General features: G+C 37.4%; 2 protein-coding genes across 23 annotated transcripts in view; one reads left to right on the forward strand and one right to left on the reverse strand.

The window, feature by feature from the left end:
• The window catches only part of AASDHPPT (aminoadipate-semialdehyde dehydrogenase-phosphopantetheinyl transferase), a 108,206-nt gene that overhangs the window by 21,638 nt on the left and 67,717 nt on the right, over positions 1 to 18,851 (forward strand). For all 5 annotated transcript variants that reach the window (XM_084975926.1, XM_084975927.1, XM_084975923.1 and 2 more), the window contains one exon: positions 11,125 to 11,299. The gene's annotated coding sequence lies outside the window, so the exon portion shown is untranslated. The remainder of the gene's footprint in view (positions 1 to 11,124; positions 11,300 to 18,851) is intronic.
• Positions 9,419 to 18,851, reverse strand: part of KBTBD3 (kelch repeat and BTB domain containing 3) — a 32,975-nt gene continuing 23,542 nt past the window's right edge. For all 18 annotated transcript variants that reach the window (XM_003129820.5, XM_005667293.4, XM_084975915.1 and 15 more), the window contains one exon: positions 9,419 to 17,399. In XM_003129820.5, coding sequence (XP_003129868.2) covers positions 15,797 to 17,399 — 1,603 coding nt within the window. In that variant the 3' untranslated portion in view covers positions 9,419 to 15,796. The remainder of the gene's footprint in view (positions 17,400 to 18,851) is intronic.

The raw sequence follows: 18,851 nt of genomic DNA on the forward strand, positions 1-18,851 counted from the left end.
TTAAAAAAGAGCATTGCTGGAGTTCCCATCATGGCTCACCAGAAACAAATCTGACTATCCATGAAAATGCACGTTCGATCCCTGACCTCAATCAATGGGTTAAGGATCTGGTGTTCCTGTAATCTGTGATGTAGGTTGAAGACGCGGCTCAGATCTGGCATTGTTTTGGCTGCAGTCTTGGCTCGGATCTGATATTGCTCTGGCTGTGGTGTAGGATGGCAGCTACAGTTCTGATTAGTCCCCTAGCCTGGGAACCTTCATATGCCGCGGGTGCAGCCCTTAAAATAAGGGGGCAGGGAGGGGAAGGAGCATTGCTAAATATGTTGAGACTAATTTAATTTGAGGTAAGGCCTTGCCAGTTGCCCTGCTATGGGTCAGAGTGACTCCCAGGAGCAGGCTTGAATTAAGCCCGTTTGGAAAATTGTATGGTAGGCCCTTCCAAATGTCTACACTGGTGGGAGACTCTATAAATGCTCTGAAAGATCTAGCAGTTGCCAATTATTTTAAAACCCTGGGCACTATACTCACCTCTGTTCATGAGTTTGCCTCCAGCAGGTCTGCCTATCCAGCTGAAGTAGCCTTACATCTTTTCTGGCTCAGAGACATAGTCCTCTTTTAGACCTAAAGAGAACAAGGGCCTGAGCACCAGCTGACTGCAAGGTGGACAGGACCACATGTGGTATAACTTACCACACAGTCATCTGTTAAATTAGTTGAGTTAAAGCCATAGATTCATCTCACTTGGGTTAAAGTAGCCCCACAGTCATCAGAAAATGATCCAACTCCCAAGAGGCCTAGAGAGCGATGGGTTTGTAAATCCTTAGATTTAAGGTTGCTCTTTAAAAAGGCTAACTGTTGAGATTAAAGTTTCATTGTAGAAGGAATTTTACCAAGTTTAAATAGTTGTGACTATATTCCCATCCCAAGGCTGATCAATTCCATTTCATGATCACCCCTTCATTGCCCATGCTCAGAATGAAATAGCCAGAAAGATAGTCACCTCTTTTCCCACAAGATTGTAGAATGGACATTGACAGCGGGGAGGTGTAAGCGAGCAACCATTAGTAAGTGACTTTAGTTGTCCTGCTCAGCCATTGGTTGGCATTGCAGGGGGCCCTTCCCCAAAGTAAGTCACTTTCAGAGAGTAACCATGGGCCCCTCCTCCTACCTTTCCGCTGTATAAAAGGAGCCTGAATTCAAACTGAGGGAAGATGGGGTCTTTTTGGAGATACTAGTCCCATGTTCTCAGTCTGCTAGCTTTTTGATTAAAGTTGTTATTCCTTGACCCAACAACTTGTCTCTGGATTTATTGTCCTGTCATACAGCGACTAGAGCAAAGTTGGGTTCAGTATCAACTGTGGAATAACCATTGATGAAGAAAACTAGTACTCACCAGAAAAGATCTACAACGAAAGACAGAAGGAAAGATCTTCAGCAAAATGGGTAGGAGGGGGTACACTCACAATATAATCAAATTGTATACCCACCAGATGGGTAATCCAAAAACTGGAATCATATTGCAAGTTTCTGCCACAGGAGAGAGAGTTCTGATTCCTATATCAAGTGCCCCAGCCCGGGGATCTGGCACCAAGAAGACAAGCCCTCCAGAGCATTTGGTTTTGAAGGCCAGTGGGCATTAATTGCAGGAGCTCCATAACTTGGAGAAATACAGACTTCACTCTTAAAGGATCCAGACAATTTCATATACCCTGGTACCTAGGGAAAAAGCAGTAATTGGATAGGATCCTGGGCATGACCTACCTGCTTGTCTTGGAGAGTCTCCTGGAGATGTAGGTAGGAAACAGGGGAGGTGTTGGTGGTAGCTGTAGTTTACCCTGGGGACATAGACACTGGTATCAGACATTGGAGATATTTCAGCCATGTGAACACTACTACTGTGAGAGCTCACATTTTGGCTCATTAGTGCCAGGACATAGTAACACAGAATAGCCTGCAGGTGCCAGTGCTGGGCTTCCTCAGTCCAAACAACTAACTGGGTGGGGACACAGCCATACCTATTAGCACAAAGACTGCCTAAAGACTAAAGAGCCCATAGCTGCCTCTGGACATTTCCCTAGACAGGGCCCAGCACACCAGAGGGCCAAGACCCAGCTCCACCCACTAGTGGGTAGGTACCCGTCCCTACTGCCAGGAAGCTGGAAGAGCCTCTGGATCACCCTTTTCTACTAGGGAGCAGGACCAGAAGTAAGAAAGCTGATTGCTTAATGTAGGTCAGACTCTACCAGAGGACCAGCTAAGCCCTGGCCCTGCCTACTAAGAGGCCAGCACAACCTCTGAGACACCCCAGACCCCAGATAAAACTGTGTCAGGAATTGGCACGCCCATCCTCACCAATAATCTGAAATGAGCTCTGGGATCTCTTAAGTTATGCAGCCAGACTCCAGGAATCAGCTCTATTGCCAGGAGTGTGGCACTCACCACAGGATCTACCTTCACCTGCCATTGTGTGGGCAAGAGTCTCAGAGTCTTCAGGATCCTAACTCTGCTGACCAGTGAGCCAGCACTAGCCCTGAGTCCTCCTAGGATTCTGCAGTCACCTCATGACCAGGCAGGTGACAGCATCCACATAAGGCAGGGCCTGGCAACCAATCAGACTAGGGGCCAACCAAATCTATCAGACCACTCACACAGTAGGCTGGTAAAACAGACGGATACACAAGGTCCACTTAGGGGATCCCCTGGAGCATATAGCTTGCGTGATGAGAGGGCAGTGCACTGCTGGGATGCATAGTGGAAGCTCCTACAGAGGGCCATTTTTCCAAAGTTGAGAAATGTAACTAACCTAGCACATACCTAAAAATACAAACAGCAACTTATACAAAATGAGGCAACTGAAGAATATGTTTTAGACACAAGATAAAACCCCAGAAGAACTAAGTGGAGTGGGGATAGGCAATCTACCCAAGGACTGATGATGTTAACTTCTCTGACAGCATCCTGTTACCTCACCATCAACCAATAAGAGGATTGTGCATGAGCTGATCAAGCACCCTGAGACTTTCTCCCTCACTTTATTTTTAAAGGTATTTCCCCAAAATCCATAGGGGAGTTCGGATCTTTTGAGCATTAGCTGCTCATAGTCCTTGCCTGGCCCATGTGATAAATCTTTCTCTGCTTCAAACATTTCAGTTTGTTTGGCCTCACAGTACGCTGGACACATGAACTTAGATTCAACAACAACTGGATGGAATTTAAGTCCTGGATAAGATTGCCCAGGGAGTTACTGTGATGGAGAAAATAAGATGTCTAAAGAGCTGGTCTCTGGGTCACACTAACATTAAAAAATCTGGGAGAAGAGAAGGAAGAAGCATAGGAAACTGAGATGGAGTGAGACAGAAAGAGCCAGAACAGGTTGGAGTTCTGGAAGCCCCATGAGCAATGTATATAGGAGAAGGGAGGGATGGACTGGGTAAAAAAGCTGCTGATAGGTCAGGTAAGGGATGTACCAAGAGCCTGTTAATGGTGAAATGATTGGCAAAAGCCTGAGAGAAGAAAGATAAGAAATGGAGGCACACAGAGAAAGGGGGCAGTTGCTGGAAGGTATATAGAGTCAACATGATTGTACGCTAAAGGGAATTTTGCATAGCGATGGGGAAATGCATGCCATACATAATTACTCAAAATTCTACTTGTGACTGAGAAACAACATTTTAAATAAAAAATTAATACGATCTTTATGTAAATAGCCACGTGTGGATAATACTTGCCATATTGGCCAGTGTAGCTCTAGAGGAAAGAGACCACATGAAGAGAGAGGCCACATGGAAGAGAACTGAGCTGTCCCATGGACTGCTAGCACCGAGGCACCAGATGTGTGAGGCCTCCAGCCCTACGTGAATCTATTCAGACCATATGGAACAAAGACAGGCTGTCCCTGCTGAGACCTGCCCAAATTACTGACCTACAGAATCATGAGATTGTTTTAAGCCATTAAATTTGATGTGCTTTTTTATGTAGCAATAATAACTGATGTAGACACAGTGGCAACAAAGTCTTGCCATCCTATGAAGATCTATCTGGGGTAGCCAACTGGCCTTTTGAAAGTGATACCTTAATTCTATATGCCTTTCCATTCAAATTATAATTCTATTCTGCAAAAATGTTGACTGCATCAGGCCCAGCTAAAGAAATTGGGGCACTTAAAGTAGAAGGAACAATTTCATTTATTAAGCATTAGAGTCTTCATGCATAGGCCTCCCACTTGCTTAGAGAGACCTCTATGATATAACGGATGTTTATAGCAAGGAAGTCTGAGCTCCAGCCATTGGATTTGAAGGTCTACTCCATGGACTCAATAGAACTTCTAAGTCCAGATCCCTCCTACTTCCCATAAGATATCCTTGTGCCCCTTTTTCCTCCTCAAAGATATAGATTGTCATAGCTCCTGGCCACATGTAGGTGTAGCCCATTTAAAGCCAGAAATGTTGGTTGACCAGAGCAGGATCCAGGAATGACAATTTATGGGAGCTACTGATCTAACTTTTATAGCATCACTGGTTTCTATCCTTCAGCCCTCTCCTTACTACTGAGGTCCTGATTCTATTGTATTCAGTATTCCTGGTTACATGGAATTTATACTACTTGTCTCTGCTTTCTTTTACTCTTCTGATGCTGCATTAATTATATTTCAAATATCAAGGAGAGTTCTTAAATTATTAATGAGAGGGACCATTATATGTAAGTGGAATTTTTCATGACTGACAATTTTCATTTTGTATTTCTAAATATCAGTAAGCTGACCTCTGCACATTTTCTTAAGTCTGTGTTACTTTGGTGAGAACTATGCTTGGAGAACAGGTGAGAAATGGTAATCTCACTCAATTTACCAGGTAAAGAAATATTAAAGTAGTACTCTGCATGATATATGAGAGTTTGCCAACATAACCAGGGTGGGAGTTTATTGAGAAAAAATTTTTGAGTTTTGTTCAAAGATTTACACATTCTTCTGCATTGTAATTTGTAAAAATAAAATATTCAATAGATCTGAAATTCCTTGTAGACTTCTAAGAGCTCTCACCCATTTTATGACTGGAATATGTTTCTGTAATCTGTTGTCTGACTCATGTGTGTGCAGTAGATCTGGGTTTCATTCTCCATATGTCATCAGCCAGAACTTAAGAGCTGTGGGTCAAGGAGAAAAAGGGAATTCTCATCTGGGCAGAGCAGACGTGGAAGTCAAGGAACTTACTAAGCTTCAAGGCTTTGAAAGAGAATGGAAAACAAAAATGGGGCCAAAATTGAAAGTGTTAGCAACAGAGATCAGGCAAAAATCAAATAAGGAGAGACTTGCCAAAGGAGCAGAATATTCAGTGAGTTCAAGGAGGATAGGGAATACATCTGATTTTCTTGCTATTGTACCCTCAAGCCTAGCACAGTGATGACACACATTAGGAAATCAAGAAATGGTTGTTAGGAGTTCCCGTCATGGCTCAGAGGTAACGAACCCAACTAATATCCTTGAGGATGCGGATTATATTCCCTGGCCTTGTTCAGTGGGTTAAGGATGCAGCATTGCCATGAGCTGTGGTGTAAGCCAGCAACTGTAGCTCCAGTTCGACCCCTAGCCTGGGAACTTCCATGTGCCTTGGGTATGGCTCTAAAAAGCCAAAAGAAAGAAAAAAGGAAAAAAAGAAATGGTTGTTAAATGAATACATTAATAATGACAAACTCATGGTTGAGCCTAAAACTGAATGTTTAGGGCCAAGTCAAATCTAGACTGTGTATTAGGCGAAGTTTTACTTTGTCCCATCAATTCCCTCTGCCAAAGTAGCTTTGGGGACTTTTCAGATTTAAAATTTTATCCCTAATTGTAGAATCCATTGTTGTATGTCAGAGAGTTAAGGGGAAATAGGTTCTGATGAAATCAAACAAGAAAAAAAGAGAAGAGGGAGATGAGAAACATTTATTGAACATTTCCCATTGTGAAGCATGTCATATAATTTATTTAATTCTCACAAAATTTTGTGGGGGAATTAGTTATCTCAGTTTTGCCAAAAAAAAAAAAAAATGACTGGGACATAGAATGTTTAAGTAACTTGCTCAAGCTTATACAGCTTTTAAATCACTCTATGGTAGAACTTAGATACGAACCCAGACATGCCTGACTTGAGAGCTGGGTTCTAAACTTCCATCCCAGTATGTTTCCATACTTACTCGCTGATAAGGATTACTTGCAGTGATTGCTAAAAATATGAGTTCCTAGGACCTGAATCTATAACTTATTAAATGAAAATCTCTAATAAGAGTAAGATCCTGGATTTGGTACTTTTATTTTTTCATTTTACATTTTTTTGCTGTGCCCAAGGCATGCAGAAACTCCCATGTCAGGGATCAGACCTGTGCCACAGCAGCAACAGTGCCAGATCCCAAACCCACTAGGCCACTAGGAAACTCCTGGATTTGGGATTTTTAAAAGGCCACTAAAATGATTTTTTTTTTTTTTTTTTTTTTGTCTTTTTAGGGCCGTACCAGTGGCATATGGAGGTTCCCAAGCTAGGGGTCGAATCGAAGCTGTAGCTGCTGGCCTACGCCATAGCCACAGCAACACCAGATCTGAGCTGTGCCTGCAACCGACACCACAGCTTGGCAACACACTGGATCCTTAACCCACTGAGCAAGGCCAGGGACTGAACCTAAGTCTTCATGGATACTAGTCAGATTCATTCTGCTGAGCCATGATGGGAACTCCCAGACGATTTGTTTTTTGAAGCAGGTTTAAAGAACATTGCCTGTTACATATGTTCCTGGGTAGATATCCCATAACAAAAATTATTGGTTAGAGTTTCAATGCTTTAGTTATCAAGAGAAGAAATTTAGATGCTTTAAACTACTGAATAATTCTCTTTGTGAAAATTCCTAGAAACAAGAGTGTTCATTAATGTGTGCTTGTAAGAGAAACGTGAACTGTATTTAAAGGGAAGAATACTGTGGTAACCCTTTACTCCTTCAGGAATAGATACAAGGTGAACTCTATGTGTAAAAGAAACAAAAAATTTACTGATTTGTTAAAAGGTAGTTTAAAAAAGAGCTATAAATTGTTTGAATTCCAATTAATGTTTCATAGCATGAAAGGGTAGTTAATCTCTAAAAGGAAAACATTAAGGCTAATTGGGTTCTTAAATCTGAAAAGGCTACAGTGAAAGGCTTTTCTTGATTGAAAAAATTAAACTAATTTTGCACCATACATTTTGGTCAAAGTTAGGGAAAGGTAATTAACTTTCCATGGAAGATTCACTAATTTCTATTAGAGCAAAATTAGGTTCAGCCCTGAACTGGGAAGAAATGTAAAAATATTTATCAGGTGTAGTGAACTCTAACACTATAAATACTAGGATGATCTGTTTAATATGTATGCTTAAATTCTATTTTAAGACAGGTCCCACAGATTTCTTAAGTTTTTCATGAATATTATTAAGTTTGCTATCTTAGGTTTAGTGAAAACTTTAATGGAAGTCTTTAAAATTGCAAAATTTAGGAGTTCCCATCGTGGCTCAGTGGTTAACGAATCCGACTAGGAACCATGAGGTTGCAGGTTCAATCCCTGGCCTTGCTCAGTGGGTTAAGGATCCCGCACTGCCGTGAGCTGTGGTGTAGGTTGCAGACACGACTCGGATCCTGCGTTGCTGTGGCTCTGGTGTAGGCCGGTGGCTATAGCTCCGATGATTCGACCCCTAGCCTGGGAACCTCCATATACTGCTGGAGCATCCCAAGAAATGGCAAAAAAAAAAAAGACAAATAAATAAATAAATAAATAAAATTGCAAAATTTATTAAGTGCAAAGAAACTTTATCCTGGAAATATGGGTTTTATATAAGTAAACAATAGTAATTAAAATGTAGTATGCAGTTTTACTTAATTAATGTTCATTAGGTAGATTGGGTTAGTGCCACGTTGTCTAAATGTTCAACATTTTGTAGTTTCAAAATCCTCAAAATACTTTATAAACACTATTTTGAAACTCCACATTCATAGTGAAAAGAGTAATTACTTTTTTAGGATTATTATTTTTTTCTGAAAAATATACCTACACATCAATTAAAATCTATATATTGGCTAAACTTCTAATAGTTTTTGACAAAACATACTTGTAATTTATATTGTAAATGCATAAGAGCCTGTAGCACAATATTAAGTAACTCTTAGTTACTTAGTGATTGGAAATCTTGGTGATCGGAAAGGGGAAAACTGCTAGTTTAAATGCTCTTTGCAATTTATTTTCTTTAAGTATCAAGATTAAATTTTGTCTCTGAGAGGGGCTTTTTTCTTTTCTCCTGCAATGAGTGGAAAGGGACAAATTCAAGTATTTCAGAATTTAGGGAAAGAACTTGAAATGCCAGTGCATCAGATTGAGATAATTAACCATTCTGTTTAATGATTTAAGAGGAAAGCTTTCAAGTCTGAAAATGTTGACCAAGAGAAGAGACCTCTGTTTTGAGGGGAGCACCCCAACAACTTGGTAACAGGCAACCCTACAATGCTGATACATTTTAAATTAATTTTGTTAAAGTCTTCTGTCTACGGGGATAAAAGAGAGGAGATGAGTCAATATTTGATGGCAAAGTAAACCACAGAAAGCTGGAGGCACATGGAGAATTGACAGGATTAAGGGTAGAAGTCTGGAGCAATAAGGTTGGTCCAAGGATTTGCTGAGAGAGTCTAAGAAATTCAGAGGAAGCAACTAGCCTTAAGCAATCATGTGGGATATGGACAGTTGGTTTTTTTTTTTTTTAAGGGTTGAGTTTCCAAAGAGGAACTCTGTTTCATCCTAGGCAGTAGTCTAGAAGAGGGACTTGGGAGCCAAGGTCATATAATAAATCACAACTCACCACATAGGAAAATCAAAAACATGATAGCAAATGGGCCTGTCCAGAAAGAGGAAAAATTACAGGAACCAGAAGTAAGAAAGCATCTGTCCAATGCAAACATTTTTAAAAGTCTGTTTATGGTACAATCTCTCAGACTCTGGAACGCTTCACCAGCTCCCCCCATGAGCATTTGGATACATGAGGTAGAAAGGAGGCATATACCCTGGCAGCTGGCTGATCCTTGTATGGCTGGTGTCCAGTGAAACAGGGTTGGACAGTGCCTGACCCTGTCCATTCAGCTAGCATCTGCTGCTTTCATTTGTGGCTCATGGATATTTGGCCTGTTCTTTCTTAGCTCAGTGAGAGTCTGGAGGTCTCTCCCTACCTATGACTCATCTGAAACCTCGCTGTAGGTTTCAGACCAGTATGTCCACCTGGAAGTCTATGTTGAAGGACATGTCATACAGCTACAGAACCCCTTCTGACAATAACCCCACCTCCACTACCACACTCTCAGGAGTTCTGAGACTCATCAGAGCCACTCAGGGCATCTGGGCAAAGGGGTGGCAAGAAAATGAGACCCTTAGCATCCATCTTTTTCTACCTTTTTTATTTCTAATAACAATAAATACAAACAATATGTATTCTTTTCTGAGATACATTTTAATACATTAACAATTATTTTATATAATTGAAATGTTTTACTACATGTTAATATGGTTAACATGGTCCTGCAAAAATGCTGATTTTATTTCATATAGATAGCATATGCCAAAAGCCCATATTCTACTAATAGGGAAATGAAGTAAATTACTTATCTATGCAACATAAGTAGCTTTGAGCACTATCTCCTTGGGGAAAAAAGTCAGTAAAGCTATTATGCTCTTGTAGGAGGAGAAATGGGGCTTGCATGACTACCAATGAAACTTTCAGTCATTGTCTTATCTATTATTGCATTTGCAAGGAAACACAGAATTAAATGTTATAATTAAAATTCAAGGAGAAAAAATAATCCTTAAGTACTAAAAAAATTAGGTGTATAAATTATGTGGTGTATGTATATTTCATTTTTTAAGAACCAGCTATACATATACTATACAACTTATATAATCAACTATACATGTTCTCCAAAGGTGGACAATGCATTATTTAATGCAATTTCACTCTTAAATAAAAACTAATTCATTATTAACTTTCCCGTATACTAATAAAAGCTAATATACAACACATATTAACAAAAAGTTGTATAAATTACCTAACCCAGACTTTGAACATGAGAAAAATATTAATCATTACAAAAAGAATTAACACATAACTAAAGTACAATGTGTAGCATTTTTAAAAGTAAAATCCTAATGTAACTCAAAATAATTTTTTACATAAAAATAAATTGTGAAGTGTAGAGTTACAGCTAACCCATTCGGTAACAATATAACTAAATTTTGCTTCACATATTGGCAATAGAATGTCATTTTTACTAGACGCTTTATATGCAGGCAATGTGCTAATTGATAGGTCCAGAAATGATAAATATATGTCCCTATTCCTAAGAGTTTCCAATTAAATGAGGATGATAGACATGAAAAGAAATTTACACCACAATGTAATAGAGAACTGCCCTCCGAGTTATTCCAATTACCTTTGAAATCAAGAGCATAATCTGTTGAGCTCTTAAGACAAATATTATTGGGAATGTTGTCAAAGTTAATGAGATGAATAAAGCTATATTCAGCTATATATATATATAAAGCTTGACCTATAGAGTTATCTAATAATGGCATTATTTTATGGAAGTATCATGCTCTATCCAACTGAATAAATAGCACAGATGACTCTCCAAACTTAGATTGTTACCATAAGACCGGTCTTTATTAATTTGTGAGCAAATTGTCCTCTTACTAACCACCAAGGATGTGACTGCTTTTTTGTTCTTTTGAGGGTCTCTCTTTTCCCTTTTCTTTCTTTTTACAGCCGCATCAGTGACATATAGAAGTTTCCAGGATAGGGGCTGAATCAGAGCTGCAGCTACTGGGCTACACCACAGCCACAGCAACATGAGATTTGAGCCATATCTGCAGCCTACACCACAGCTGGCAGTAATGCTGGGTCCTTACCCCCTGCATCCTCATGAATGTCAGGTTCTTAACTTGCTGAGCCACAACAGGAATTCCTTGAGGGTCTCTTTTAGCAGTGTTTTTAAAATTCTGAAAACTATATCCAATGACAAATGATCAAAAGACAGTAAAATTTGGCTTTAGAATTCCTCTCTCAGAAAATATGTTTGTGATTATGTTGACAGGGGGTACAGAGAGAAATACAACAAGGCTCTAGCCCATATTGGATTTATAAGAGCTACAGAACTGGCTAAGGGAATGAGATGCCTGAATTAAATGGATATTCTTCAAGGCTGGTCATACTCAACACACCACAAAAGGTGATAGAGCGAGGATCTCTGGCAATTGTACAAGGAGAAGGTATGTAATTCTGGCCCTTGTGGCAGGTTTTAAAGTATTAACCATTTGAACAAGAAGGAAAATGAGGCCTTGATTTTAGAGGAATGGAAGCCATGCTATTTCCAATATTTATGGAAACAGCAATTTGGGACCAAAGACTGCAAGTTATTACAGGGATACAGAGTTGCTTTCAATGTTAGAAAGAACTTTCTAGTAGAACTGTTCAAAAATGGAGGTAGTGAGCCCATTACCCTGAAGGAACTGAATTAGAATTTTTAAAAAAATCAACCATCAAGGGTGTTTTAGAATTTAGAGGGGCTTTCTATACCAGGTAGGAAGTTGTGTTAGATTCTAAAGTTATTTTCAGGCTTGAATGTGAGTCTATGATTTAGAAGAGTTATCATTTATAAGTGTGTAATATTATCCTGTGATTAATTCCCTATTTATATATTAAATTTGATTAAGCATCATAGTATCATTAAATATATTTATAAAAACATCTAGATTTTTTAAAATATAAAGGCATTCTTTCAAATCATATAATCTTTAATTAGAATCACTAGATTTAGCTCTAGAGCTACATTTGCAGTGAAATAAGTCAGGAGAAAAAAATCAGGTCCTAGTCTTTCAGTTTTTATTCACAATAAATGTGCATCTATTACTCAATAAATCAATACTAAAAATAAATGTGCACCTATAGTAGATAGAACGAAAAATCCCTACTAGCAGCTCACTGTTAATGTCAGCAGGCTTTACACGCTTTTTCCTGAGTGATTAAAAGAAAAGAAGAACAAATTTCCTTCAGTAAGAATGCTCCAAGAAGGGTGTAATTTTAAGACTCAAATCTTACTGAAATCTTGAGTATGCAGAATCATTAAAATCAAGTTACTGAGAATGCCTAAATGCTAAATAAACTGGAGGAAACAATTAATCAAATGTCAGATAACTATTGAGATCAAAATGTGTATAACAGAGTGTAAAAATCTTTAGTTGTCTACTCCTGCACAGGAATTTACTGGGCTAATCATCTGCCACATGCCACAATCTTTGATAGCTAGTCTTTTTCTAAATATGGCTTTATAAAGTGGAGTAAAGTTTCTCGTGTTGAATAGAAATGTTTCCTTATAGATTTCGGCCTCTGCTTTGAGGTTGCTCTCACTGCCCATTAGAAGACATTTTGGGTCTTACACATTCAATTCTGAACACAAGTTTCTAAATACTGGATCTAATTAAACCAAGAATGATGATTTAAAAGTAACACCATATATTCAGAATGTATTAGATCGTTTTATTTATTTTCTCCAAATCTCAAAAAGTTAAACAGATGTTTCCCTCTATACTTGACTCTGATTTCCAAACCACATGCATTGAGCTAGGTAGACTAAATATATATTTAATTGCTCCTCTTGATATCTGGGAAGAGTGGAATCATGTTGTAGGATGCGGTTGCTTGCAAATAACATCCTAGCTTTTAAGGGTAACATGTAACAAAATGAACACTGCTGTGATAAAGACCTCTTTCCCTCCCTAAACCAGAAGAGAGTGTTATGGGAATGTAGTTAATTTTGATGATACAAATATTCTTCATACTGCTTAGTCTCACAAGCAATAGATGAACAAAGGGTGCTGCACACTGTTAAGTCAAGTTTGAAGATCATTCTAAAAATGTTCCTTAACTTGGATCTCATATAAATGTTGAATTCAATCTTTTTTACATTTAATAGTGACACATACATACTTCCAATTTTAGAAGCCATTACAATATTAGAATTGTTTTTCTGTTCATATCCAAATGTAGCAGACCAATAAAACTGATAGAGGATTCAGAATGTTAAATAGAATCTTTCCACGAGAATAAAAGCAATCTGGATAATGAGCACAGCTATTTTGTCGCTTACACTGCAGCACTGGCTGAAGGATGACAGCGAAGGTAGACTTTAAAGGAAAAAAAGGAAGACTAAGGGAAGAAGACATAGATAAAGGGATGTTATTTCTTAACCTGTACAGAGAGGAAAAACAGCTCCCTCTGGGAGTACTGAAAATAGATTTGCGAGATCATTGAGACGTGCATATCAGAGATCCAGAATAGAGGGTTGAGGACAGAATAATATATATGGTTCTTAAAGCCAAAGTGACTGGCATGATCAGAAAGGTATAACTAGTCACTGACCACGTATACATGTGGTTCGGTTCCTTAAGGATTATGAACACCCAGAGCCAATTTCCTGTAACCATTTGATAGATCAAATGAAAGTGCTACCATTACAAGATCATTACAAGATGATGTAAAATTAAAGCCAGATCACTTATTAATGGAGTCATGCCCAGCACAGACTGCTATGGCGCCAAGGGAAAAGAATATAAATAAAGAGTTTGGGGGTTTTATGACTAAAGAGACTACTTTTCTTGAAGTTATAACTGAGGAGAAGCACTCAGGTACAGATGTAAAGGAATGGAAAAGGAAGTGATAATGATTAATAAGTAACCTGTAGCAACTGCAGAAACTAAGGCAGAAAGCCTGTGCTTTAGAAAGTATATTAAATCAAATGCAGAGGGAGCCACCTAAGCCTTCATAACAAGGATATTTCTAGTAACACCAGAAATCAGGGGCCAATGACAAGATGGTAGAAATCAAGATATAATAATAAAACAAGATCAGGAAGGGATTCTCTTTTTCCTCTAGTGTCTCCTTTCTGGAAAGATTAACAATTCCTAGAGTCACTGCTTAAAAATAATATTTATTTTAACATACTTTAATTATTCATATATGCTTAAATTAACAGTTTAGTGTATCTCACATATAGGTCGCCCACTGTGTTATGGTCTTTCTCAAATAACTTGTTTTCAAAACCCGATATACACACAAAAGAAAGCCTCCACTGAATTTTCTTTCTTTCTTACACATAACATATACACAGAGAGAAAAGAGCAGAGCCAACAAATGTAGGTAGGGAGGAAGTCACCAATTCTACAGAATACTTTTTATGCAACTATCACCTGGTTAGGGACAGTCCCTGATTTTGGAATTGCATAATTTAGTCTAATACACTGTTCTACTTGGAAAAATATATTTGAAACTTAGGATTGCATAAGTTTATACGTAAAATAAAAGACTTTCATTTAGGTATATTTTCACTTCTAAAGAATACATACATTTACAATAGATTAACATTTACTATAGCATGTGGGTAACTACATTTGATTCCAGAGAAATATAATCTACATGTTACCTGAGATGTAAACCAGGTGTCTTAAAACCTAAAATGTCTATATCTTTAAAACTTATTAAAGAAACATATCCTCTTACAAGGCAGAATCATCTTAGCTGAGAATAAGGATGATTAATACTCTTTCATTGTCTGGGTTAAAGATGATTAAACATCTAATCAGATACAAGTTTTGAACACTACTGTGAATACCAAAATCCCAGGCATATTTTTAACTTTAGAAAATAATTCACTATGAGTAACTTACTGAAGTAGTAATAAACATACACAGTGCTTTACGGCTGGCATCATAAAAAAACTGGTATGGTACTAATTTAAACACTGAAATTTCTTATTGCAACTTAAATTTGGACAGGTAAAAGTTTAAGAAATGCCATCAGTAGAGGTTCACTCATCTAGAGGTCAGTTTTTCTACATTCTCACTTACACTGGAAACTGGCAATGATACGGAAAAAATATTTTAGGACTACCATCCCAGAATCCAAGAACTTCACTCAGTGGGTTAAGATAAACTCAGGTCAGGTGTAACTTAGAACTGATTCAGTAAATTAAGAATGTTAATTTACTGAGCTTGAGCCAGAAAATAAGAGAGATATAATACTGCTGGAAACTGAAACCAACTGACACTGAAATCTAATAGAATCAGCAAATTTTAAGGCATTTGAAGAACTGCCAGTGGCATTATGGCATTACAACATGGTACATTATGCTCTTAATGAAGAGTTGAATTGTAAAAAGTTAAACCATGTTTAGAGTAGTTTTAGAAGGCTAAGGAAACACACTGCATTTCAGAAAATTTTCTCACTAAAAAAAATGGTAAAAGAAATGGCTTAAAAGCAGCTAATCAATAATCAGAAAAAATAGGAATTCAACAACTCTTATACCTGTAGTAACAAGGTAGGAATCTCACCTCTATTTTTCACTTAATATAGTGTTAATAAATAATTTTTACTACCTAAAGAGATTTCACACATCTGTACAAATCTGTGAACTTTGTTTTTAACTAGAATTTCATGGGTAAAGTACTTTAAAAATCAAAACATCAAAGCCTGAGTTTTATTTACATGTGAAATACTAAGTATTCTAGTTTCTCCAAGATTGAATTAAATACAACTTTGGTAAAATTTATTTTGTATTTTAAGTTTCTGGGAACTTCTAATTCATATATGGTATACATTCACAGTAACTGTCTAGTAGAAGGTACATTTTATTTTATTAAGCTGTAAAGACCTTTTTACCAACAATTAAGGTTAACAAATTTACTGCAAGTTTCTAGAACTGCACACTACTTTTAGAAATGGTTAGAAAACCATGGGTCCCTGTATTTATTAAACTGAATTGCCTGACAGTAAAATTCAGTTAAGGCTTTTGGCATTGGTGAAACTTCTTCCCACTCAGACCTGCTGCTGTGGTAGACCTGCACTTCATCTGTGATTTCATCTGGTGCATAATCACCACCTAATATATAAATTTTATCTTCAATTCCAACTGCACCTGCGTTAAATCCTGCACATTCAAAAGACCCTTCACCCTTCCAAACGCAAGTATCTGGACAAAAACTATAAACCTTATAGGTGGAAAGGTCACATATATACAGTGTGCAGTTTACTGGGACAGCTTTAATTAATGTTGCATGAAAAAACTGCCCAAATTCTGCTACTAGTTCAGACCATTGATCAGTTGTAGCATTGTATTTAAAAAAGCAATCAAGTGATGGGTTAAAAGCATCTGTAATCTCTACCTCTGATCCAAGAACATAAATTACATTTTGGCATGCACTTGCTTCAGGATAGTATATGCCCCTGGGTAACGGGCTAACAGACACCCATTCTTTGGAAAGAGGGTTGTAAGATTCAACATCTAAGAGGCTTTTAATGTCCTGAGATCCTCTAGTCTTTCCACCAAAGACAAATAATCTATTGAGAGCCATAACAGATGTATGCATGGTTCTTGGTGTTTTCATAGCTGATACCAGGAAGAAATCATTTTTGACTGGACAATAGCACCAGGTTTGATCAGTGGCATCATGATAGGATTCTGCAATATGAAGACGAACCGTTCTGCAACACGGCCCTTTACAACCACCTGTTAAGAATATTTTCTCCCCATAACTAGAGAGACTAGATCCTGGCAAATCAATCAGGTGTGATTGTGGTAGTATTTTCCATGAATCACTTTTAATATTATAGCAAAACGTATGTTGATTTTCTCCATTTTCCTCGGTTTTGTGAACAAATATATATTTTTCAGTTGTGGATGGTCGAGCATCAGGGAAAAGTCCACCAGAACCTTGCACACACTTAATTGCATCCATGATTATGTCAAAACAGTCTGTGCTTTTGAGTAAACACTCTTCATTGAGTAGACAGTCTTGAAGTGTCTCCTCAGATAACTGATACAATCTTACTTTTTTAATCAAATAAGGCAGATGCTTTTGCCTTGATTCTAAGTTATGCTTAGTCCAACTAAGGACAACTTTTAGTACAGTTTCTTCTTCAGGAACATCTAATTCATCTGATTCTAGACATTTTTGCAGTACTCCAAAATTCATCTCTAAGAAATCACTGGATTTAAATAATAAAGAAAAGTGATGTTGCACAAAGTATAAAGCATGATCAAACAAACGGGCAGAGCCATAGCTATCTGATATAGATAATAACTGTAAACAATTGACAAGATTAATGCTTTTTATTAAAAAGTCACTGCAAGCTTTGGATAGGAAGGAAACTTGAAGAAATGATGACAACTGGAAGAACATTTCCACATTATCATCTGTTATCTTTGTTTTTCCAGTATAGGCATAATCAAGAAATGCTTTTACTGCTTTGGAAGACAAATTAGTAATGGTAACACTTCCACCATCTCTTTCTTTCATGTTTACTTCAAACATAGCCCTGCAAAAATAAAGAACACAGAAGAATAAACAGGAATTTTTATTCAATGATAATTTTAACATTACCTTAAAGAGGTTTCCTTTATTCCTAGGTTGATTAAAAATATATTTACAAGATATATTTTAAAAGCATCCCAATAAATTACTTTAATGTCTATAATAGGTACCATACCATATTATTTATCTGTAAAACATATGTATTACATAACTCCTATATTGCAAAATATATGCAATATAGCTGAGCTACAGCAACATATTCAAAGAAAGCTATAAAAAGATTCAAATTTTGTATCTGATTTGATGTTCTTATATATTATTCATAAAACTAGGGTAAAATCTAAGGGCTGAATTTATATATTCATGTGTTAACATCTCTGCAAATGATAAAAAAAATTACTTAAAATATATAAAGCTTCTGAGTTTAGGATTTTTCAAAATAATTTTCAACTTGACAGTAGTGAAATATGTGAAAGAGACAACACAATATCAGATGTCTCCAATAAATCTGAGTGGGGAAATCCACCAAATAAAATAAACTTAAATGCACATCTAAAAACACATTTCTTACAGCACTTTAGGAAAAAGGGAATGTGATTTTATAAGTGTACCACACCAAACCAAAATGTCTAAAAATAAGTTTTCATAGAACAGCCACTAACAGATGGAGATGGGCTATTGATCAAATAATTAGATCAGTTTGAAAATTCTTCCTAATGAGTTCTTACTTATCTCCACCTGGGAAAGTTAATAGACTCTAAGAATTGGGAACTTTTTTTTAGCTCAGTTTAAGCAAAAATACAAATTATTTGGAAATGTTTGGGCAAGAGACTGAGATGTATTTTACAATTGTCTTTGGTAAGAACAATATTGCCTGCCATCCTTACATTAACTTGACATCTAGAGTTATTCATTTTTACACTTTAAACAAGGCCCTATGATGGTTGTCAGTGAAACTGCAAATAAAGATTAAGATTAAATAAGAAAGAGCCACAACAAAGAACTAAGAACTGTCATATGAACATTCATCAAGACTAAAGATCGTCTAGGAGTTCCCGTCATGGCTCAGTGGTTAACTGGTTAACGAACCCAACTAGGATCCATGAGGTTGCAGATTCAATCCCTGGCCTCACTCAGTGGGTTAAGGATCCGTTGTTGCCATGAGCTGTGGTGTAGGTCACAGATGCAGCTTGGATCTCGCGTTGCTGTGGCTGTGGTACAGGCCAGCAGCTACAGCTCCGATTTGACCCCTAGCCTGGGAACCTCCATATACTGCGAGTGCACCCTAAAAAAAAGACCAAATAAAAGGACTAAAGATCATCTGATTTTGGTCCTGGTTTAATACTGGTTTGTATTTGTACCAGTACTGTCCAGAAAACCTTTGTGAGCAGTGCCCAGGTGCCAAAGTACTCTGGGGGAAAACCAAATTTCATTATTAGACTCTAGTCTCAAGGGT

The sequence above is a fragment of the Sus scrofa genome, chromosome 9 (assembly GCF_054392235.1).
Source record: "Sus scrofa isolate SSC_HxYL_T2T_F1_AM1 chromosome 9, Sscrofa_HxYL_maternal_Yorkshire_Landrace_v2.0, whole genome shotgun sequence".
Taxonomy (NCBI): Eukaryota; Metazoa; Chordata; class Mammalia; order Artiodactyla; family Suidae; genus Sus; species Sus scrofa.